At 40.2% G+C, this 19,586-nt stretch overlaps 1 protein-coding gene across 1 annotated transcript in view; it reads right to left on the bottom strand.

Moving 5' to 3' along the window:
• PREP (prolyl endopeptidase) overlaps window positions 1–19,586 on the bottom strand; it is an 82,684-nt gene that overhangs the window by 42,729 nt on the left and 20,369 nt on the right. The window contains exons 8-9 of the mRNA XM_063124839.1: window positions 5,342–5,533; window positions 1,529–1,726 (exon numbers count right to left, since the gene is read on the bottom strand). Of these exons, the coding sequence (XP_062980909.1) occupies window positions 1,529–1,726; window positions 5,342–5,533 (390 nt within the window). The remainder of the gene's footprint in view (window positions 1–1,528; window positions 1,727–5,341; window positions 5,534–19,586) is intronic.

Here is a 19,586-nt window from a genome sequence, read left to right as displayed (position 1 = left end):
TTCTCAGGACACTTTGAGTTTTACAGATGAGGATTTGAAACTAATAAAATGTGGATCATCCAAAGCTGATCCAGAAAGCTAATGTGGCTTGATGGATAGACTTTGAGGGGCTGATTTATACATTCAGAGAGCCAGTATGGTGTAGTGGCTAGAGTGTTGGACTGGGAGGTCTGGGTTCTAGTGCCCACTCAGCCATGGAAGCTCACTGGGTGAGTCCGGGCCAGTCACAGACTCTCAGCCCAACCTACCTCATAGGGTTGTTGTTGTAAGGATAAAATAAAGAGGAGGATTATGTATGCCGCCGTGGGTTCCTTGGAGGGAAAAAGGCGGGATATATAAATGAATGTAATAAAATAAATAACTTTTGCTGGATTGTATCATTTCAAGCTGCTTGTTGAAATGGTGGTGAACTGTTTGAGTGCTCCTGCACACAAAAAAAGTGTACATGCGTATAGAAACTAAAATGTCAGTGAATATGTTGAACCTTTCTATGTGACATGCTAATTTTGTGTGTGCAGAGTGGTTTGGGTTTTAAAAGGAGGAACATTCAAACCTGGAATATTCTACCTATAGGATAAAATGGTATAATCGAAGAAAAGGCTTCTCACCTGATGTTACTGAGTATATAAATTGGCTTTATCAATCTGTTCACTGAAGTATGCAGGCTCTCTATGACATAATACATTATTTCTTTATGTCAACATACCTTCTACCTCACCAAATGGAAATAAGCAGGTTAGAATATGTTATATTTCTACCCCCATCCCCTCTGCGCCGCTATCCCTTTTCCCCTGTCTCTAAAGTGACAGCTAGCGTTGTAAACTAATTATAGAGTTTTAAGAAGAAATAGTAGCAAGTAAGAAAGCTATTAAAAACAAAGTTACATAAGGCAATAATTGGGGAAATATTTGTGAGATGGTAGACACATTCTGCTAGACACCAAACACAAATTATGAATTGTTTAGACAGTCCTCCTCGATGCAACATGCAAGAGATTTACATAAATTGTTTACAGTGTTGTCATTCTACAATAATTTTACAAGGGCTATAATGAAGTCAGGAAAAATATACATTTTAATATGCAATTAACTCACTGGTCACATGAATATGTGATTAATTTAGTATGTACAGCAGATTGAATAAGAGCACTGTTTTAAAATACGTTTTAACATTAGAGCTTATTGAAAGTATGATTGTTACACAGAAATTGTGTAGCTTCTAAGAGCAGATTCACACATGATGTATGCAAATTAATTGCACATTAATGTGTGAAGTTGGCATGTGTGTCTTTTATTATATATAGACACACTGCAAACTTGCTGTCATGCACTGCCAAGCATATGAATAGATTGATATATGTCTGTGTATATGCTGGCTGGGTAATGCTGGGAATTGTAGGACTTTTCTTCTCTCAAAACATCCACTGGATTTCATTCTAAATGGTTTTCCAATAACTATAGTTGTTTACACACTTGTGTAAGGAAAATATCACGTGTGAAGAACACACTACAAAAGCAAATAGTCTTACCTGGTGATAAGAAGGAAGTAAACTGATAAAATATTTCACTGTCTTTCTTTTGACCACTGTATCCAACAATGCTGCCGACATCCAATGGAAATGTCTTGAGATGAGCGCCAGTTGCTAGGTCATGAAGTTGCAGAACATTCTTCACATCATGGAGGTAACACAAGACTAAGAAGTTGGATCTAACACAAGCTACCCATTCTGTCAATATAAAGGAAAAGAACAGTTTTTAGAACATTATCCTAAAAAAAACCCTCCATCATTGTTCAATCTAGGATTTTAATCAGTTATATAACTTAACTCCCAAATCTAAGTGAAAATACATGTTCACTGGGATTCTGAAAGCTTACCAGAGCCATAAAATTAAAAAAATATTTATGTAAGCAAGAACATTAAATGTAAAGATATGCATTGGCTTTTAAGCCTGCAAATGATGGGCAGACAGTTTGTCTGCATTCCGCATTGCTGTTAATGGAACTTTCAAATAACCCATCTGGGTCTGGCAATGATAGCAATTGATGAGAAGTCTTCAGTATGAGACAGCTGCAGAAAGTAACTAGCATCTGTTTTTTTCCCCTTAGAACACAACTGAAGCTTGTTGTTTACATTGCTGTTATCACGTAGAGCTTATACAGACATAACACTAGCCATCCCTTAGCCCTGGTAGAGAGTTCAGGAACAGGAGTGCAAGCTTCCTCCACTCTCACATAAGAAAGTTCTCCCCACTAACCATGGTCATTATATCTGCACTAATGTTACTAGTGATTAACACTAACCAAGGTTTACTCTTAAACAGGATTTGAAATTTGTTCTAAAGTCTGGTTTCAAATCTTATTGAAGAGAGAATCTTGATTAATCACTGTCCAATGCCTACAGAAGATTTGATTCCAGGCATCTCCAGGTAGGGCAGGAAAAAAGCCTAGCTGACACCCTGGAGAACCACTGACAGTCAGTGTTGACAATACTGAGCTAGATGGACCAATAATCTGCCTCAGTATAAGGCAGCTTCCTATGTTCCTAAGTACATTTTATAATGGTTAACTATGGTTAAGGATGGTAGGGGCAACTCATGTGTGAAAGGGGAAGGGCAGGAAAGAAGCACACATTCCTGAGGTCTAATTCTCATCCTTTCATCATGTTTAAGGATTGGGAAGGATTCTGGCTCCCCTGGGTCTTCATAATTTCATTTCCCCACCTACCACCCTAAATGTATATCCTACTCACTCAGCACCAAGACCCTCTAGGCAGCTAGAGCAGATTATTAAGAAAAGATTGTTAGACAAAAAATACTACCTATAAACCACAACATAGTATTCTTTATTTAAAGATTACAATTGCTACAAGTTTTCCTTTCAACCATTTCCCTAAATATGTGATGCACAGAATGTTTTGCAATAAATGATGTCTACGTTAGTCCTATTAGCATTCTTTACCCATCATACTAACAAAAGAAAATAAAAAGAAATTACTGTTTTAAAATGACCAAATGGAAGAAAGGGAAGAAAATGTGTTGGTGTTTTTATGGTATTGTAATGGATAAACATGGGGCATCACTACAGTGGCTATGTACAGAGCTCTATATTTTTGCAGGAGGACCCACCTAGAGGCAATTCTACTCATTACAGGTAACCAGGCAAATTGTCAATTTGGCCTGGCATAGGACACTATACAAGAGTGGAGAAGAGATGTGAATTCAGAGGCTTTTGGGAATATTTCTCAGAGCTACAGTCGTATTAGCAGAAGGCATAAGTCAGACATATGATAATGGTCCTATAAAATCCTGAATAGCAAGTATAAGGGTAAAGGCAGTCCTCACAAAAATATGGGAGGTTAGATCCAGATTTAGGTGCATGCAACAGGGATGGTGGAATTGGACTTGCCCACTCACTTCTTACAGTGGCAGCCTCTCTGCTCCCCAGAAAATACTACATAGAGGTTCATACTGAATGGAATGAGCTGCAGTGTGGATTGGAGGGGCAGAGACACCTTCCAGGAATGGAGCCCTTCCATCCATTGTAGGCATATCCTGGATTCAACCCAATATTAATCTATGGCAATATTAAGTACAAAAGGTATTGATGAAAGCAAGTCAGTGGGGAAAAAAGAATGCTACTGGGGTCAAGGAACAGCTATCCATTCAGAGGATATTCTGTGTGTACCCCCCACTTCAGCTTTTGTTGTAAAACTCGAGAGTAGAGGAGGCACTAGTTAGTCTGCAATCCTATACATAATTATGGGAGAGTCCTATAATTATGGAAGTCCTATTGAATTCAATTGGGGTTATGTCTGAGTAGGCATGCATAAGATTGCACTGTCAAAATTATTTTCAAAAGAAACCAACTTTCCAACTTTTGCTTAGTTTAGATGTCCTAAGTTGCTTCCTCCTTCAGTTCACAGAATGGAGTTCTAAATTTATCTTAACTCAGTGTGAAACTTCTCTTTATAACTCTTGTTCAGTGCTTTGGGGTGGGAAAAAGTGAGTCAGCCCAAATAGAAAGCTAACATATGTTTTTGCCATTTCGACAGTCTCATCAGTGAGAGCAGCATTTACTCCTAACATATGTTAAAAAGGAGTGCTAGCTTTGTTATCTAGCAGCACTGGCTACTAGAAAGCATAAGAGTGTATTGTCATCAAAGCCATTTTAAGCCAAAAAGAGCATTTTTGTTTGTACTAATGCTGTGTTTCTACTGAAATAGATGATGATAATGATGACACAGAGCTAGAGTTTTGGGGAGTTGTGAAGTAGAAGTTAAAAGAATCAAGAATGTAGTCACTAATATTCCCAGTGCCATTGTGTTCAATGGGATTTAATCACTACTCACTTTAGTGATTAAATCTGCTACTCAGTCACATTTAGTAGCGGGTCTAACCCTTCAAATTCAGTGGGCTTTACTTCTGAGTAAGCATGCTTAGGATTGCAGTACAGATAGGTTCATACAAATGGATGGGCTACGATGCATGCACCAGATTTTGGTTTTAGAAAAGATTTCACAAAAAGAAACTAAGACAACAAAAAGGTTAAACCTGACTGCAAAATCAAATATTTACAAATGTTACAGTATTAATTTTTATGTTTTTATGCATGAAAGAGATATGCTAACTGGGCAAAAACAAAAAAAAACAAGACCCTTGTAGTTTGTATGCTCTAATTCATTTACAGCTATTTATCTAATAAAATAGTAGAACAGTCCAGCAGAATATTTACAGTTACTAGACTATCAAGAATTCCTGTATAATAGTGTCATATGCAGATTACACCAGAGCAATGAATCACTTTATGCTAAGAAACCACTTAATCTTTGAATTCGTACATATCTTGTTCTTGCACAAGACATTTCATTAACATGTCATTTCTATATCAGGTAAAAATCAAAAATTCACTCAACTGCAAAGCTTTCAGAGCAATAAATTATTAACTGCCTTCTGCTATAATTATGTCTTTCCAAACCAAATCTTGGAAGTGACTAAAGCAATATGTCACAATGGGAGGGTGGCCTTTTAGTATTAGGACAACTTACTCTTTAGAAATGAAGAATTCTCACTGGAAATGTGATCAACTGATTACAGTTTCTACAGTTATTCTGGTATGCACAAGTCCAATGATAGAAAAAAATCATTTGTGGTTCATACAGCAGTCACAGTTGCATAAAAGCTGTGAATACACAACTATGTTTTCTGCCTTACAAAATGTTGCTTAAATTGAGACACTGTGGATACATGGAGACTAACTCAAGGTCCTACTCAACTAACATTCCAATAGTTAGCAAGTGCTCTCCTTTCCCTTGCTGCAGATTATTACTAGTGAATATTCTTACCCAGAACATCCCTTCCATGTTCAGGAACCAGGACTTTCCATTTGGATTCCTCAGGATCACTGAAATCAATGTTAATTAACCGGTAGTTTGGAGCATGACGGTTTGTCTTGAAGGTGAACGTACTTCCCTCATTGGTGATATATTCGTACTCTGCATCAAAGTTGTCTATCAGTTTCACCCACTGCAGAATACCTACATTTAAGATAAAAGAAATAAATCAGGTATACTCTTACAGAAAGTATGCATGATCTGGTATGCACAAGTCAAGCAATAGAAAAATCCAACATATTAATATTGAACAAAGCTCGAAATTGTATTTCATTCAGATACTCCGATTAGTATTATCTCCAGGAAACAAGTAACTCTACCTAAATAACCACATGGCAAGGGTAGATATATATTTTTAGAAAGAGGACCTTTTCTGCTGTGGCACCCCGGCTGTGGAATGTGCTCCCTAGAGAGGTTTGCCCGGCACCTACGTTGTACTCTTTTCGGCACCAGGTGAAGGCCCTTTTATTTTCCCAGTATTTTAGCATTTTAACATCTTAGTCTCTTAGCTCTGCTGATTTAAAACTGTATTTTAAAAGCTCTGCATTTCTGCTAGGTTTTATTCTGGTTGTACTTTTACATTGTGGTTTTAAGCTACCATATTTTATATGTTATGCTGTACCTTTTGGTTTTAATTTTGTGAACCACCCGGAGAGCTTTGGCTATTGGACGGTATAGAAATGAAATGAAATAACTAAATCTGGAGCGTTAATAACAATGCTCTTCTGAGAACACATGTGACTCCTTTTCTTACGAGTGTTATCGCTGCAGGAGTTAGTGCTGGAAAAAGATGGAATTGCACTATGGAGGTCCTATTGATTATGAAATTAAAATCTATTGTATTAATTAGCATTTTATTATTTTCACAGTTTCAGAATGGGTTGAGTTGTAGTTGTTTATTTGTTGTTTCAACCATCATGGTCATATCAACTTTACAAATGCAATACAGATGCAAAAATTTACAATGCAAAGAAGTAAAATGCAAAAAGATACTAAAAAGGTTTTCATTAGAAGGTGCCCACAAATATGTAAAACTTCATGTTAATACAAATAATTAAAATAAAAGACACTAAGAATTTACATTAAAAGGTAATAAACTTTATTACCTTTAACTACTAATATGTTAAAACTTCATGTTAAATTTCATAATTACAGAATGGACAATGTATCTTCCTGGATTTACAAACAGCCTTAGGTAAAGGATTCTCTCTTTCAGTCTCATCTACCTCAGAAGGTTGTTGTGCGTCTACAGTGCAATCCGTATCTACTTAAAATTAAGTCCCACTAAGTTCAATGGGACTTACTCCCAGGTAAGTGAGTACAGCGTGGCAGCCTAAAGTATTGTTCTGAGCTCTCTTTGCAGCTTGAAGAATCCTTGGTGGGGTGTGCCCCTCCAATCCCATTTAAATCCCTACCCTGGTTCTATAAGCCAAAACATGGGGCACTCCACTTGCAGTTCAAAGGATAATTTGGCCAACTGCTTCCCTTCAGTTTAACTGTTGACAAACATGGATGGTGGTCCCATGCTGTCAATGTTTGCTGGCAGCCTGAGAGAAGCCTGCTCCCTACTTATTTGGGGGCAGAAGGAGGGTCCCCGCAAACCAAGAGTTTTTTGCTTGGGAGTGGGATGTCAGATAAATTTCAAGAGATTCAAGTAGTGGATTTACATTCCAATTTATACAGTAAGACTTGAAAGAGTTCATCATCAAGACATAAATGTCAACATAAATGTCACGACTGGCAGTGACGCCAGGTTTGGCATCAGCCTGAATAATCTGATGGCAAACCACTAAACTTTGCATGCTAGGGTTGCCAGCTTGGAAACCAGAAATTTGCAAAGTGCTTTTAAAACTGATGAAGATATTAAGCATATGCAAGAGGATAAGAATATACTAAGTGGCAATCCAGAAAACCCCAAAGGACTGAGTGCAAATTTTAAAGCCCTTTTACCTAAGAAACAATCATTATGCTCATATTCAGAATCACTTCTGCATGCATGGAACAGAAAGGTTGAGTATAGCTCAACTCCTCCACCTTCTTGTACTCCACTGCAGCTTAATAAATGTGGAACGTGCTAATTAGCACTGACACATGCAAATATGCTAAAGTAATAATTAACTTCAAAACGTCTATCAGCATTTTTGAAATTTCATCAAGTCATGCATGGCAAAAACAACACACACAGCTCAATTGATTAAAGCTGATTGAACTTGAGAGCTGGCATTAAAACTGGAAGTCTATGGCTGAATTCAGTTGATCCTTCAAACCATGATTTTGAAGACTGGGAAAGAGCAGCAGCGAGCCTTGGGCTTGCCTCTTACCTCCTCCCTTCCACCGTGCACAAGGCGAAATTATTAGCAGCTTCAGTTAGTGGCAAAACATTGTTTACTGTTGTATCCAAAAGCAGCAAACCAGTCAGAAGCAATGGCAAACTACAGCTGATCAGATCAAAGGACGGCCTATTACAGCACTCTGTTCCCACAGTCAGGCTCAGCATGACGGGGTGGCAAGGCTGAGCAGCTACTGAGGGCCCAGGGGCTCAGAAGGACCCATCCCTACTGATCTCTCCGACTCTCCACTCACCACCGCTGCCACCCATCCTCTAGTGAGCTGCACTGGCACAAGAAAGTGGCCAGCGTGACTCTTCAGATCCCTCTCCCAGGACACTCTCCTCAAGAGGAGCAGCCGCCTGTGCTCTGGAGCAGCTGCCTGTACTCTGTGTATTTATTTATTTATTACATTTCTATACCGCCCAATAGCCGGAGCTCTCTGGGCGGTTCAGAACTAACAGAAGATGGGGTGCTGCTCTGGAGGAGAGGTGTACCAGGGTATTGCCCACGGCACAGGGGCTCTCTTGGGGCCCCTTGCCAGTTTTCACAATGCTTGAATCTGAGGAAGGACCCTAAACATAATTTGTTATTATTATGAAGAACCGTAAAGAAAACTATCAAGTGGCCAATGCATTCCACTTATATTTTTGTCTGCAAAGGGGGAGGGCGGTATTAAAAAGTTAAATGTGCTACGCTCTGTCAATAATTAAATTTAAATTTGATGCATTTGTGTCAGTGTAAATTTAACTTCTTTAAAAACGAGTTGCTGTTGTCTTCCTTTCACCTCCCCCACTTTTTTTGTTTAGAGTTTATATTTGCAACACATCCCATTTCTGCTGATTGCAACCATGTTCTCCCCCTAATCTTACTGACAGGATCTTTTTAAAACTGATTTTAAATGAGGTTGGATATAAAATTGGGAGTGGGGATGTAGAGAGAAAGAAAAGTTGGGAAAGCTTAAAATTTATGCCAATATTATTAGTTTCCCCCAACTCTCCCTTGTTTTCCCATATCCACTTCCTTACAGTCTAGGGCTACTTAGAAACATGCTTACTAGGGAGCAAATCTCATTTACCTGTTGGGTGGGACTTACTTGTGCCTAAACATGCTCAGGACTGCAATCTCACTGCAGCAACTCTGTTGAGGGTCACATAAGAGGATGCCTTCAGCCTTGCCATGCTCATTGGAAAAGGGACGGGAAGGCAGCCAATGAGGTGGCTGCTTTCCTGACTTCGTTGATGCTGTCAGGAGGAAGCTCCGGAGCAGGGTCTGGACGAGACAACAATTCCTCCTCCTCCCAAATCTGCTGAGGAACCTGCCAGAGACTGGGGCACAACTGTTTACCTCACAGTCAGGTCAGTTGTGCCTTCAGGGACCCCTTGCTGCTCACACGGTTGAGCAGGGTCCACTGGGCGTGTGCCCCTCATCCAGCCATGGCAGTGCCACTGACCAAGAAAATATAAGCAGCGGCTTTGTGAACTTTCTTCCCAAATCACACAGGGATGATGGAGCATTGAGGGTGTAGTGCCCCTCACAAGTACACCAGGAATCCATGATGGCCCACTGCTAGGGGGCATTGCACTTACACATATCTTTGCTAGTGTTTGGGTGCATGTGTGGAGGTGGGGGAGGTACTGCCCTATCCTTTTCTGTAACTTCACCCACAAACATACATATGTGTCCCACACCTGCCAGGAGGCCCTTCTCACGACATGGGGGCAGTATCCAATGCTGCCCATCCACGAGTAGGGCCCACTGCTGTTTTCATTCCGTAAGTGGCCAGCCCCAATGATTCCTTCTGCAAGCGACATGCACCAACTGCAGAATGGAGATTTAGTGCTTCTGCCTCAAAATGAGCGAAAACAGGGCAGGTGCCGTTTATGCCCTTATGGATACTGCCCTGAGAGTCACTGTGCTGGATAGCCCTTGGCTTTTGTTCTCAAAAAGCAAGTTTAAAATCACAAGATTAATTTACACCAAGTTGCAGATGCTGCAACGTATCTCGTGTACTGGAGCGCAGCTTCAGTTCCTCCCTCTGGAGGCATTGCGCAGTCGTGCCACCGCTAAGCAAAAGGAACAACAGGAGCCTCTGGGGAACAGCCGCTCAGAAAGTTAACCAGACAGATTGCTCTGCTTAACAGCAGAGATTGTTCCCCAGGTAGCTTAACTCAAAAAGTTGCCAAGACATCTCCTTTCAATTTGCTCAAGAGGAAGAGAGAGAGAGAGAGAGAGAGAGAGAGAGAGAGAGAGAGAGAGATGGATGGATCTCTCACTGGAAGAAGAATAGGATAATCAGAGGTGTATGTTATCATGTGTCACACATGAAAAGCGGGAAGGCATTGGAAGAAATTGTAGATGCTTAGCAACAGGTGCTCTTTCATTGAATTATTGCTAAAAGTATCTAATGACACTCAGCGATAACAAAGAGATTGCAGGCGAAAGAACATGTTACTTTAGAGTAGGTTAAACCCCCCCCCACACACACACACACCATACTAGGGTCCTAATCTGGATTGGGGGCCTGCACTTAGAGTAAAAAAAAAAGCCATAGTTGCTTGCTGTGTCTTTAAAGTAACATGTAGTTTGTACTTGAATGAAGACCCACGAACAAATGTTCATGCGGAACACACTGCAGAGAAGGAAAACGGATTCACACCCTGTTCTTCACCAGGCCAGTAGGAAAAGGGTCACCTAAGACATGAATGAGACTATATGGTCAAACCAAAACCAACAGCCTCTGAAACCTCCTTATTCTGAGTCAGACCACTGCTACTCCATTTGGCATCAACACTTCAAGGGTTGGGGCAGCTGCTACTTGATATCCTTTAGCTGATAACCCCATGGACTGAACCTGGGACACTGTCCATACAGAGCATGTTTGCTCTGCACTGGGATGCAGCCCTCTGAAGCAGAAAACTGCAGGGCAGAAAAGCTGGCAAAACAACAGCAGCAAATATTGCAAAAGTTTCATGGTGCAGATTCATTTTAATGTCAGGGCCAATGCAAACCACAAAAGACGCAGAATTAATCTTCACATATTCAAAGGTGCAAACTCTGACAGTCACACTCCGGTATTTCAAGGTTAGAGATTTGACTGATTTGTGTTACTTCTTTGGTAAGGCATTTTCAAACACCCACTGAATGGTGGCTGTTGGGCTGCTGCTGCTTCACCTGAATTTCACCAAGTTGTGTGATAGACAGTAAAGGATAATAGTACACACACTAATCTCAGGAGCCAAATCCATTTTCCTCCAGCAACAGAATAAGTTAACTTCAGACTAATTCACAGATACCAAGCACATCAAGCATCAGTGAACAGACAAGACACAGCTGCCGCCTCTGCAGTAGAACTAATAAAATGTCACACTTGCCTAGATTCTTTAGTGATGGACACCCTTCCCTTCACTTACAGTTTAAAAAAGCCAAAGAGATAAGACAGTTTCACAATGCAGGCAAAGCATGGTGTACAAAGTTTGTGACATTTAAACCCAAATGCTGAGATGGACTGCAGATAGGAGAAAATGGAAGTCAAAAAACTGCAGCCAGGTTCAATGGAGCAGAGACGGTACTGCTAGGAAATCAGAACAATGGAACTGTTCAGGGGTGGTTGTTTTTTAGTTTTGGGTGAAATTTTGCTTAACTGAATTAATGCTCAGCCCCCATGCATCGCTACTCAGGAGTATGTTCCACTAAGTCTAGCAAGATTTGTTCCCAGGTAAGTGTGTATAAAATTGAAGCTTTAAAGCCTTTTAGGATACAACCCTATGTTCACTTCCTGGGAGTGAGTGCCATTGAACTCAATGGGACTTACTTCTGAGTAGTCATGCATAGGATTGCTCTTTAGATCAGAAATAATCCTTTCAGAGTTTTTTCTTCTTGTTCCCAAAATATTAACTTAGCCTGGCCGCACCGCTCTCCTCAGAATACCATGTTTTATTATTCCACACATGGTTTTTTGTAGACATCTGTGAATATTTACCTGCATATTGTTTTACATTTTGTGTACTCTACTTTTGCATTTTATTAAATATATATGTTTAGTCACTTTTCAGATAAATAAGTTCTCGAGATGATTTACAAAAGAAGGGACACTTCCTGCTGATGGAGGTGTCCTGGTTATTTTGTCGATTTTGTTCTGTCTGATTTCTTCTGCGTATTTCTAAAACGTATATATTCATTCTATACGTTTTAGAAATGTATAGGGGGTTGGACTCCATGGCCTTATAGGCCCCTTCCAACTCTACTATTCTATGATTCTATTATTCCTGCACCACCAAGTGGCTACTGGAACTGAGCAAGCACAACTTTTTCTCCTTATCCACAGCATGCAACAGCCTTATCCCTTCCTTGGTATGGGGCATGGGAATAACCTGCAACCCACAAGCACACACAGGCAAGCCTGTTTTTTGAATTAAAAACAAAGTGCCAACACATGATGGCAGTCACAGGTCTTCCGGACACAGAAAGGAGCTGTTGACCTCCTAGCGTTCACATTAATGGGAGAAATGCACTCATTAGCACAAGGGTTCCCAACCTTTTTGGGTTGGTGGACACATTTGGAAACGTGAGAGTGTTGTGGGGGCTCTCACAAAATGTCTGTGATGGAAGCTTGCCCATTCACAAAATGGCTGCCATGGTAGGTGAGGCCAGTCATAAAATACCCATTACCCAGAAGGCTAAAAGAGAAGTAACTTTCCCAAGAACCGAAGTACAAGGCAGAGGTAGGATCTGAGCTCCAAAATTCAAAGCCATTCTTTTGAACCCACAGTTTTCTGCTACAACACCCATCTCACAGAAGGCAAACTGATGAGACAAGTAACTTTGTGAAGACTGCCACATGGAGTCCAGAGACATTCTGAGAAATAAAAATAGCTCTGGAGGCTGGTTCTTCACTTTGCAGCATGTCAGCCTCCTAAGTTTTAAAAAATGAAAATCAATAGTGGAGGAAGCATGGTGAGCACCAAAAGAGGTGTCCATGGGCACAGTGGCACTCATGGGAAACACGATAGTGATCCAGATTTAGCATAAGAGACAGAATGAGGTACAGATGGGTGGGCATTAAATCACCAATAGCCTCAATGCAGTTCACAATACAAAGTTGAGAACAATAAGATGCAAAACCGTGCAGTAGTTTTAAAAAGTTCCTCAAAGCAGCAGAGAAGTCAAGAATATCAGACAGTAAAATGTCAGTGTATCAGTAGAAAGGCAATCAAAAGTATCTCAAAATATAGCAAAGAAGATGCCAAGTGAACATATCTAGGAAGTAATGTCATAATATGAGTAACATCCAAAGGTAGGGACATCCAGATAAGGCACTCCAAATCTCTAATGACCAACAGCTTTGAATGGAATAAGGCCCTCTTTTAAATGAATGTGTCCCAGGCAATTTAGGGCTTTAATGGCCAAGACCAGCACTTTGAATTGCACCCAGAAACAAACTGGCAGCCTGTGGAGATCTTTTAACTCTGGCATCATATGTTAACTGGCACTGAATGCCTAGAACAATCTGGCCACCACATTCTGTGCCATCGGTAGATTCTGAACGCTTATCAGAGAAAGCCCTCTATACAACACCATGTGTTACAGTCATCCAGCCTGCAAGTTTTTAGAGCACAGATTAATGTAGCCAGACCATCTTTCTCCAAAAAGCTGAACCTGGTGAAAGGCACTGCAAGCTATAGATCCTACCTGCAGCAATGCTCAATCTAAAAGCAACCCGACCAGCAAATGTGATCATTAAGAGGCAGTGCAACACCATTCAGAACTGACCACTGTCTTGTTTGGACTGACTTTCTATTTGTTAGTACAATTCCTCATGGACTCCAAAAACCTGTCCACAATTATACCTTGCTCTGATGAAAAGAGCATATTTTCACATACTGATTGCACTCAGCTACATTACTCTGGACAGCCTCCTCCTGTGATTAGATGTGTATATTGATGAGACAGGAATAGGCAACCTGGTGCCAACCAGATATTATGGAGTACAACTACAGTAGCCCAGCCACCATCTTCTGGATTTGGCCAATCAAGAAGAAACAGAACCATTGAAAAACAGTGCTCCCAATTCCTATTCTGACAGGTGAGCCAGAAGGGTATTGAATACCATTTTGCAGTCAGGACAAACAGTGATTTGTCACTCTTCTGAGAACATCATCCATCAGAATGACCAAAACCATTTTCATTCCAAAACTGGACTAGAGGCCAGATTGAAACGAGCTTTGAAAATCAGTATAATCCAGGAAAGTTTAGAGCTGAATAGCTACCACCTGCTCTAATACCTTGCCCAGAAAGTGGGAAATCTCTATGAGCTCAGAAAAGGGTCTCTTCAAGTGGAAACTCACAACCAGCAATATCAGTATGAGAGAAGTCTGAATGGTAATCCTTGACAGAAGTGCCATTCTTTATGTTTTGTACTTGTTTCACATACCACAGAACTTCATAGTATCATAGCTACAGAAACAATTGCTTCTAGAGTCTTTCCTCTAGTCATTATATTATGATGCGGCTAGAGCTAAGCCACCTCTCCATAACTCTGGCTTCCTGCCATTATTATGCAGGGATCATGCAGCTTGTGTAACACATACAACTCATCAAACTCATGTTTGCTGCCTCTCCACAAGTGTCGCTTGATGTGTGGCTTGCAGGGTTCTCCTCCAACGTCAATGCTATGTTTTTACAGAGCTAGGGATAATGATGGCTTAAAAGCATATCTATATATCTGGTGGTGTGTTATGTTGATGTATGTGTCAGTATGAAAAATGGTCGAGTGGGGTACTGGAAGTGGATGGCACTCCACAAACTGACTGCAGATGAAGAGTCTTTCTACACAAGGCTTTTATTGTGTGCTCGTAATTAGGACTCTTCAGACGCTGTTGGATGTCAATTTTCATTGTGCCTCACCATTACCTGTGCTGGTTAGGGAGTTGTAGTCCAACAACAACTTGCTATACAATTTAACTTGATGATGCAAGGTACAATTCACATATCTTTTTCCAGAAGTTGCTTAGAGAACGGCAAAAATTGCTGGCTTTTGCCCAGCAACAAAAAGCGATGACATAACCCATAGCAAGAAATCCCAAAGAAACATCTTCATAAGGGAAATGGCCTGGGCAGAAAACAGTAAATTTTCAGTATTATGTAAAGATTGTTGAGGAACAGGTCCTCCCATTAACAATGCTGTTAAGAATAAATAAATTAATAGGAGTCATGTGAGGATACATTTGCATTTTCAAATTGTGAAAGATGCAAAAACGTAAATTCTTAATCATACATGAGTCCATGCACTTTGGTAATTGGTCTGTGTTAATTTTAAAGATCAGCATGATTAATTTATACTGTAGAGAACCTAATCATAACCAAGATATTACACTGATTAGATTTCCTTCTCTTTCTTTGTTTTCCTACTTTATAACATCTGCTTCTTTTTAATTTGAATTACATTCACATAAGCCTTCTGGGAAACAAAATATATTGGGAGTGACAAGATACCATTAATATTTTGAAACCCTTACTATAGACTAAAGAGAGGGGAAATCAGATAATTGTGGTCCTTTGTATGAAAAAATAATTACTGGGCTTTTAATGTGTTGAAATTGTGAGTATGGAAAAAAGATCTACAGACAACAATGAAAAAGTCAAGCTATAATGCATGGTTTAGAATTTACTCTTCCAAAAATCCCTCGTATTGCCTGACTTGTAATCACACTGTTCTGTTTCACTGTTCATGTAACGTTTTTAATGTTTCATGGTTCTTTTATATTGATTTTAATATTGTATTCATGTATTTTTTTATGTAAACCGCTAAAAGATTTCAAGCAGTATACCAGCAGTTTAAATAAATAATTAAACCAATCACTTAATAAAAATCTGGGTAAGACCAGCTAAAGTTACTAACAAACCAAAGAAATGAACATGACTACCAAAGTTGACCACAACGATTGAGTTCTCAGCAACACACTGCAGGCAAACATCTTGTGATATGTGCACCCCTGGTACAAGGCAGTCAAGTCACCATGCAGACAACCACACTCAAAATGAACCAGTCCACCTATGCCTCTAATGACTGGATCTTTCACTAAGAAAGACCCTACTCCCAGATGTATGCTCTTGGCCCAAGCCAAGAGATAGTTTTGTTCTAAGAGATTATGACTGTGTTAGAACAATCATGAAGGTGAAATAAGACATAGTGGTTTATTTCCCTTCCCCACGTGCTGGTCACATTCAGTCGAGATTAACGTAATTACCCCCTGGAGCATGGCTTGTCAGGCCATACAAATCTGGACCCCAACAGAAGGCCATGGGTTCCTGACTCATTACCCATGGCAACAAGCCACCTTGCCTGGATTCACACGATAAGACAAGCTGTGCTGCTTTGGATGATTATGCATGTGATCTGCACATGCAGGGAGGGAAAATAAGCCACCATGGCTTATTTCTCCCCTGTGATTGTGTGAACCAGGTCTATCTCCCACTTCATCAATAGAATGACCGATTTGCTCAAGACTCTTCCTCTACAATAGCACTGGAGCTAGCAGCACAAGGGGCTCATTTCACTATCCCTGGAGGTCTCTTCTTAGTACCCACTCTCAGATTTATCAGTTCAGTAACTTTGGCCTCCAGGAAATTTGATCCCTGACAACCAAATATTTAATGCACCAAGCACACACATATAAACCAGGGGCCCTCCAGATGTTGTTGGACTGCAACTCCCATCACCCTACCATTCACTATGATGGCTAGGGATGATGGGAATTGCAGTCCAACATCTGGAGGGTCACACGTTGCCTTCTTAAAGGGCAGAAAATTCTACATGGAAGGAACTGCAAAAAAGCAAGAGTCAGTCTGTCTCTTTCTCTCTCCCTCTCTTGCACACACAAATGCAGGCAGACAGACAGACAGACAGACAGACAGACAGACAGACAGACACACACACACACACACACACACACACACACACGGAACAGATCTTCTGTCCTTTTATCTTGGAATTTAGTAAGATTTTTCAAGTATGAGCAATGATACTTGGTGTCTCCCACAGCCAAACTGTCACGGCAGCACTTCCTTTGATGTGGCTTTTGTGCTCTACTACTGTGGGCTCTTTATGCGCAAAGTCGGAGATATGTAGATGCTGGTCATGCAGTTTGCTTCTCACACAAAGCATAATGTGCATTATTTCTGGTCATATTAAATGCCAAGAAATTCATCTGTAACTGCTAATTCTTCAACAAACCATCAACTGTAAAGACTCAATTGCAAAATCAAGTCACTCCAAATGTTAGAAAAAATGCAGAGAAAGCAGGATTGCAAGTCACACTCATTTCAGCTTGTTGCATTTGTAATATATTCATTCATTACATTTCTATACCGCCCGATAGCCAAAGCTCTCTGGGTGGTTCACAGCGTGATCAAACGTAATATAAAAGCTTTAAATTCAAGAATTTAAAAGCAAGTTAAAAACAAATAACAATAAAACTATCAAGACCTAATAAAACACTAAAACGCGTCCCATGTGGGATTTTGGTTATCACCCATGCTTTCAGAAGCCAATTGGCCAGAGGTATTTGTGCACATGGGGGCCAGCACACTTGGGGCAGTATCCAATGGTGTCATTCTACAAGTTCAAATAGCACCAGCAAATAGCAACAGCCTTTGGGGTAATGTACATCAGTGTGGGGCCAGTAGGGAAAGCAAAAGTGAAGGCAGTTGTGCTCCAAAACAAAACTTCTAAATTCTTGAGAATGTGGTTTATAAACCATAGTTCTAAAGAGAGGAGGGGTAAAGTGAACAAAGGAAACTTGGGGAAGGTACAGTTTTCTTAACTAGCTATCACGCGAAACAGAAATAAACCTCATTTTTGAATTGAGATTTAATCCCATATTGAAATAAAGGACAGATTGCGGAAATGACTTGGATAATATCCCAGATCCTTCTCCCACATGCTTTTCCTTATGCAGGCCTGTCCAATGTTGGAAATGTATTTACAATGAAATCAAATTAAGATATGAAAAACACAAGCAAGCAGTGTTGGCTCTATAGTTTTATGTCATATATCAAACGAATTGTCATTTTTTTTCAACATCAAGTTGCATATATACTCTAAAATCAAGTTCTTAGATACAATCAGAGTAATGTACAATTCTACTTCTCATGCAATTAGTTGGCCTTAGATGGCAATTCTTTTAACTTCATCTTCAAAATGTACATATTCAAATTACGGGGGGCGGGGAATCTGACAATGAAGCCATGAAAAGCAAGAAAGGCTTCCTGAATACTAAAGGGCTCTTTTTTGTTTTGTTTCAGTACAAGATCATATAGAGAATATACCCTCCACCCCCTGCACATACAATCGGATTTCGTTCTTCTGTTTTCATGCCACACCAAGTGGCACCGGGGAAGTACCCAAAAATTCATAAGGTAGTATTTTAAAATTTGGTACACATGTAGTTCAGAGCACAATTAATAGAACAGTTTGAAAATAGAGGGAGGAGGACCCCCCCTCAAAAACCCATGAAATTTCCCTTATAGCAGTGATCAACAGTCCAGCATAGAGCCAGCTAAGGCAACTAGACTATTAGGTTGCATGCAAAGAATTTGAAAAAGGAATAAAAACGGCAAGTACACCGGAAAAGTTCATCGCCCCAAACAAAAATGTCTTCAGAGTTTCTAGCATCAGTGATACAATCTACAGTAGCCTTAACAGAAGAAGTTATTTGTGGGTGTGAATTAGATCAATTTCCATTTGAAATGGCGAAGGCATTCATTCTGGGGAAACAGCTCATTCACAGCTCTGCAGCATTTGATCTTTCATGAAAATGACACAACTGTAGATCTGTGGGATTTCCTCACACAGGAACGTATCCAGTCAGCCGTTCCCGCTGATGGGACAGCTTCTGTAGGTGCAATGGGGGGGATATTTCCCCTTTGCGCTCCCCTGCGTGCCCTCAAAATGATATTGAGGGTTGTGGGACCCTCATAAGCAGATTGGAGAATATGGGGCAGAAGAGAAGAAACTCCCCATGTGCAAGAACAAGTCTGCTTTTGGAACCTTGGATTTCATCCACAATCTTAAGCAATAGCAATTTCAACAGCTATTTAACTCCCCCTCATCGCCAAAGACTCATGCAGAGAACAGAAAATTAAGTACCAACATCAGCAGTCTAGATGTGTGTAACACATACATTAATGAAAATTAATTAAAATACCTTTCCCATCTTTAAAAATACAGGCTGCTGATGATAAAAACAACAATAACAACAACAGAGGAAACAGAGTGTGAGAGTTCCCTATTCTTTAGGTTTTTAATACAAATATGTTCATTTATCAGAAAATTTTATCACCTATTTAGATGCTTGTGCATACACTGACTTGGTTCATGTGATTAAACAATCCATCGTTTATAAACCATGGGTTGTTTTGAAGCGCGCAGAAGCGAACTTCTGTGCTGGTATTGACATTTAAATCCCTAAACGGTTTGGGGCCAGGTTATTTGAAGGAACGCCTCCTCCCATATGTACCTGCCCGGACCTTAAGATCATCTACAGGAGCCCTTCTTCGTGAGCCCCTGCCAAAGGAAGTGAGGCAGGTGGCTACTAGGAGGAGGGCTTTCTCCGCTGTGGCACCCCGGCTGTGGAATGAGCTCCCCAGAGAGGTCCGCCTGGCGCCTACACTGTACTCCTTTCATCGCCAGCTGAAGACCTTTTTATTCTCTCAGTATTTTAACACTTAATTTTAACTTAAATTTAAATTTTTCTGTTTTAACTCTGTATTTTAATCTTATATCAATTTTGCTGCGTGGTTTTATCCTGGTTGTGCTTTTTATACTGTATTTTGTATTTGTGCTTTTAACCTGTTGGTTGTTTTATTAT

Source organism: Elgaria multicarinata, chromosome 4 (genome assembly GCF_023053635.1).
Source record: "Elgaria multicarinata webbii isolate HBS135686 ecotype San Diego chromosome 4, rElgMul1.1.pri, whole genome shotgun sequence".
Classification (NCBI taxonomy): domain Eukaryota; kingdom Metazoa; phylum Chordata; class Lepidosauria; order Squamata; family Anguidae; genus Elgaria; species Elgaria multicarinata.
This window is presented reverse-complemented; position numbering and strand designations above follow the sequence as displayed.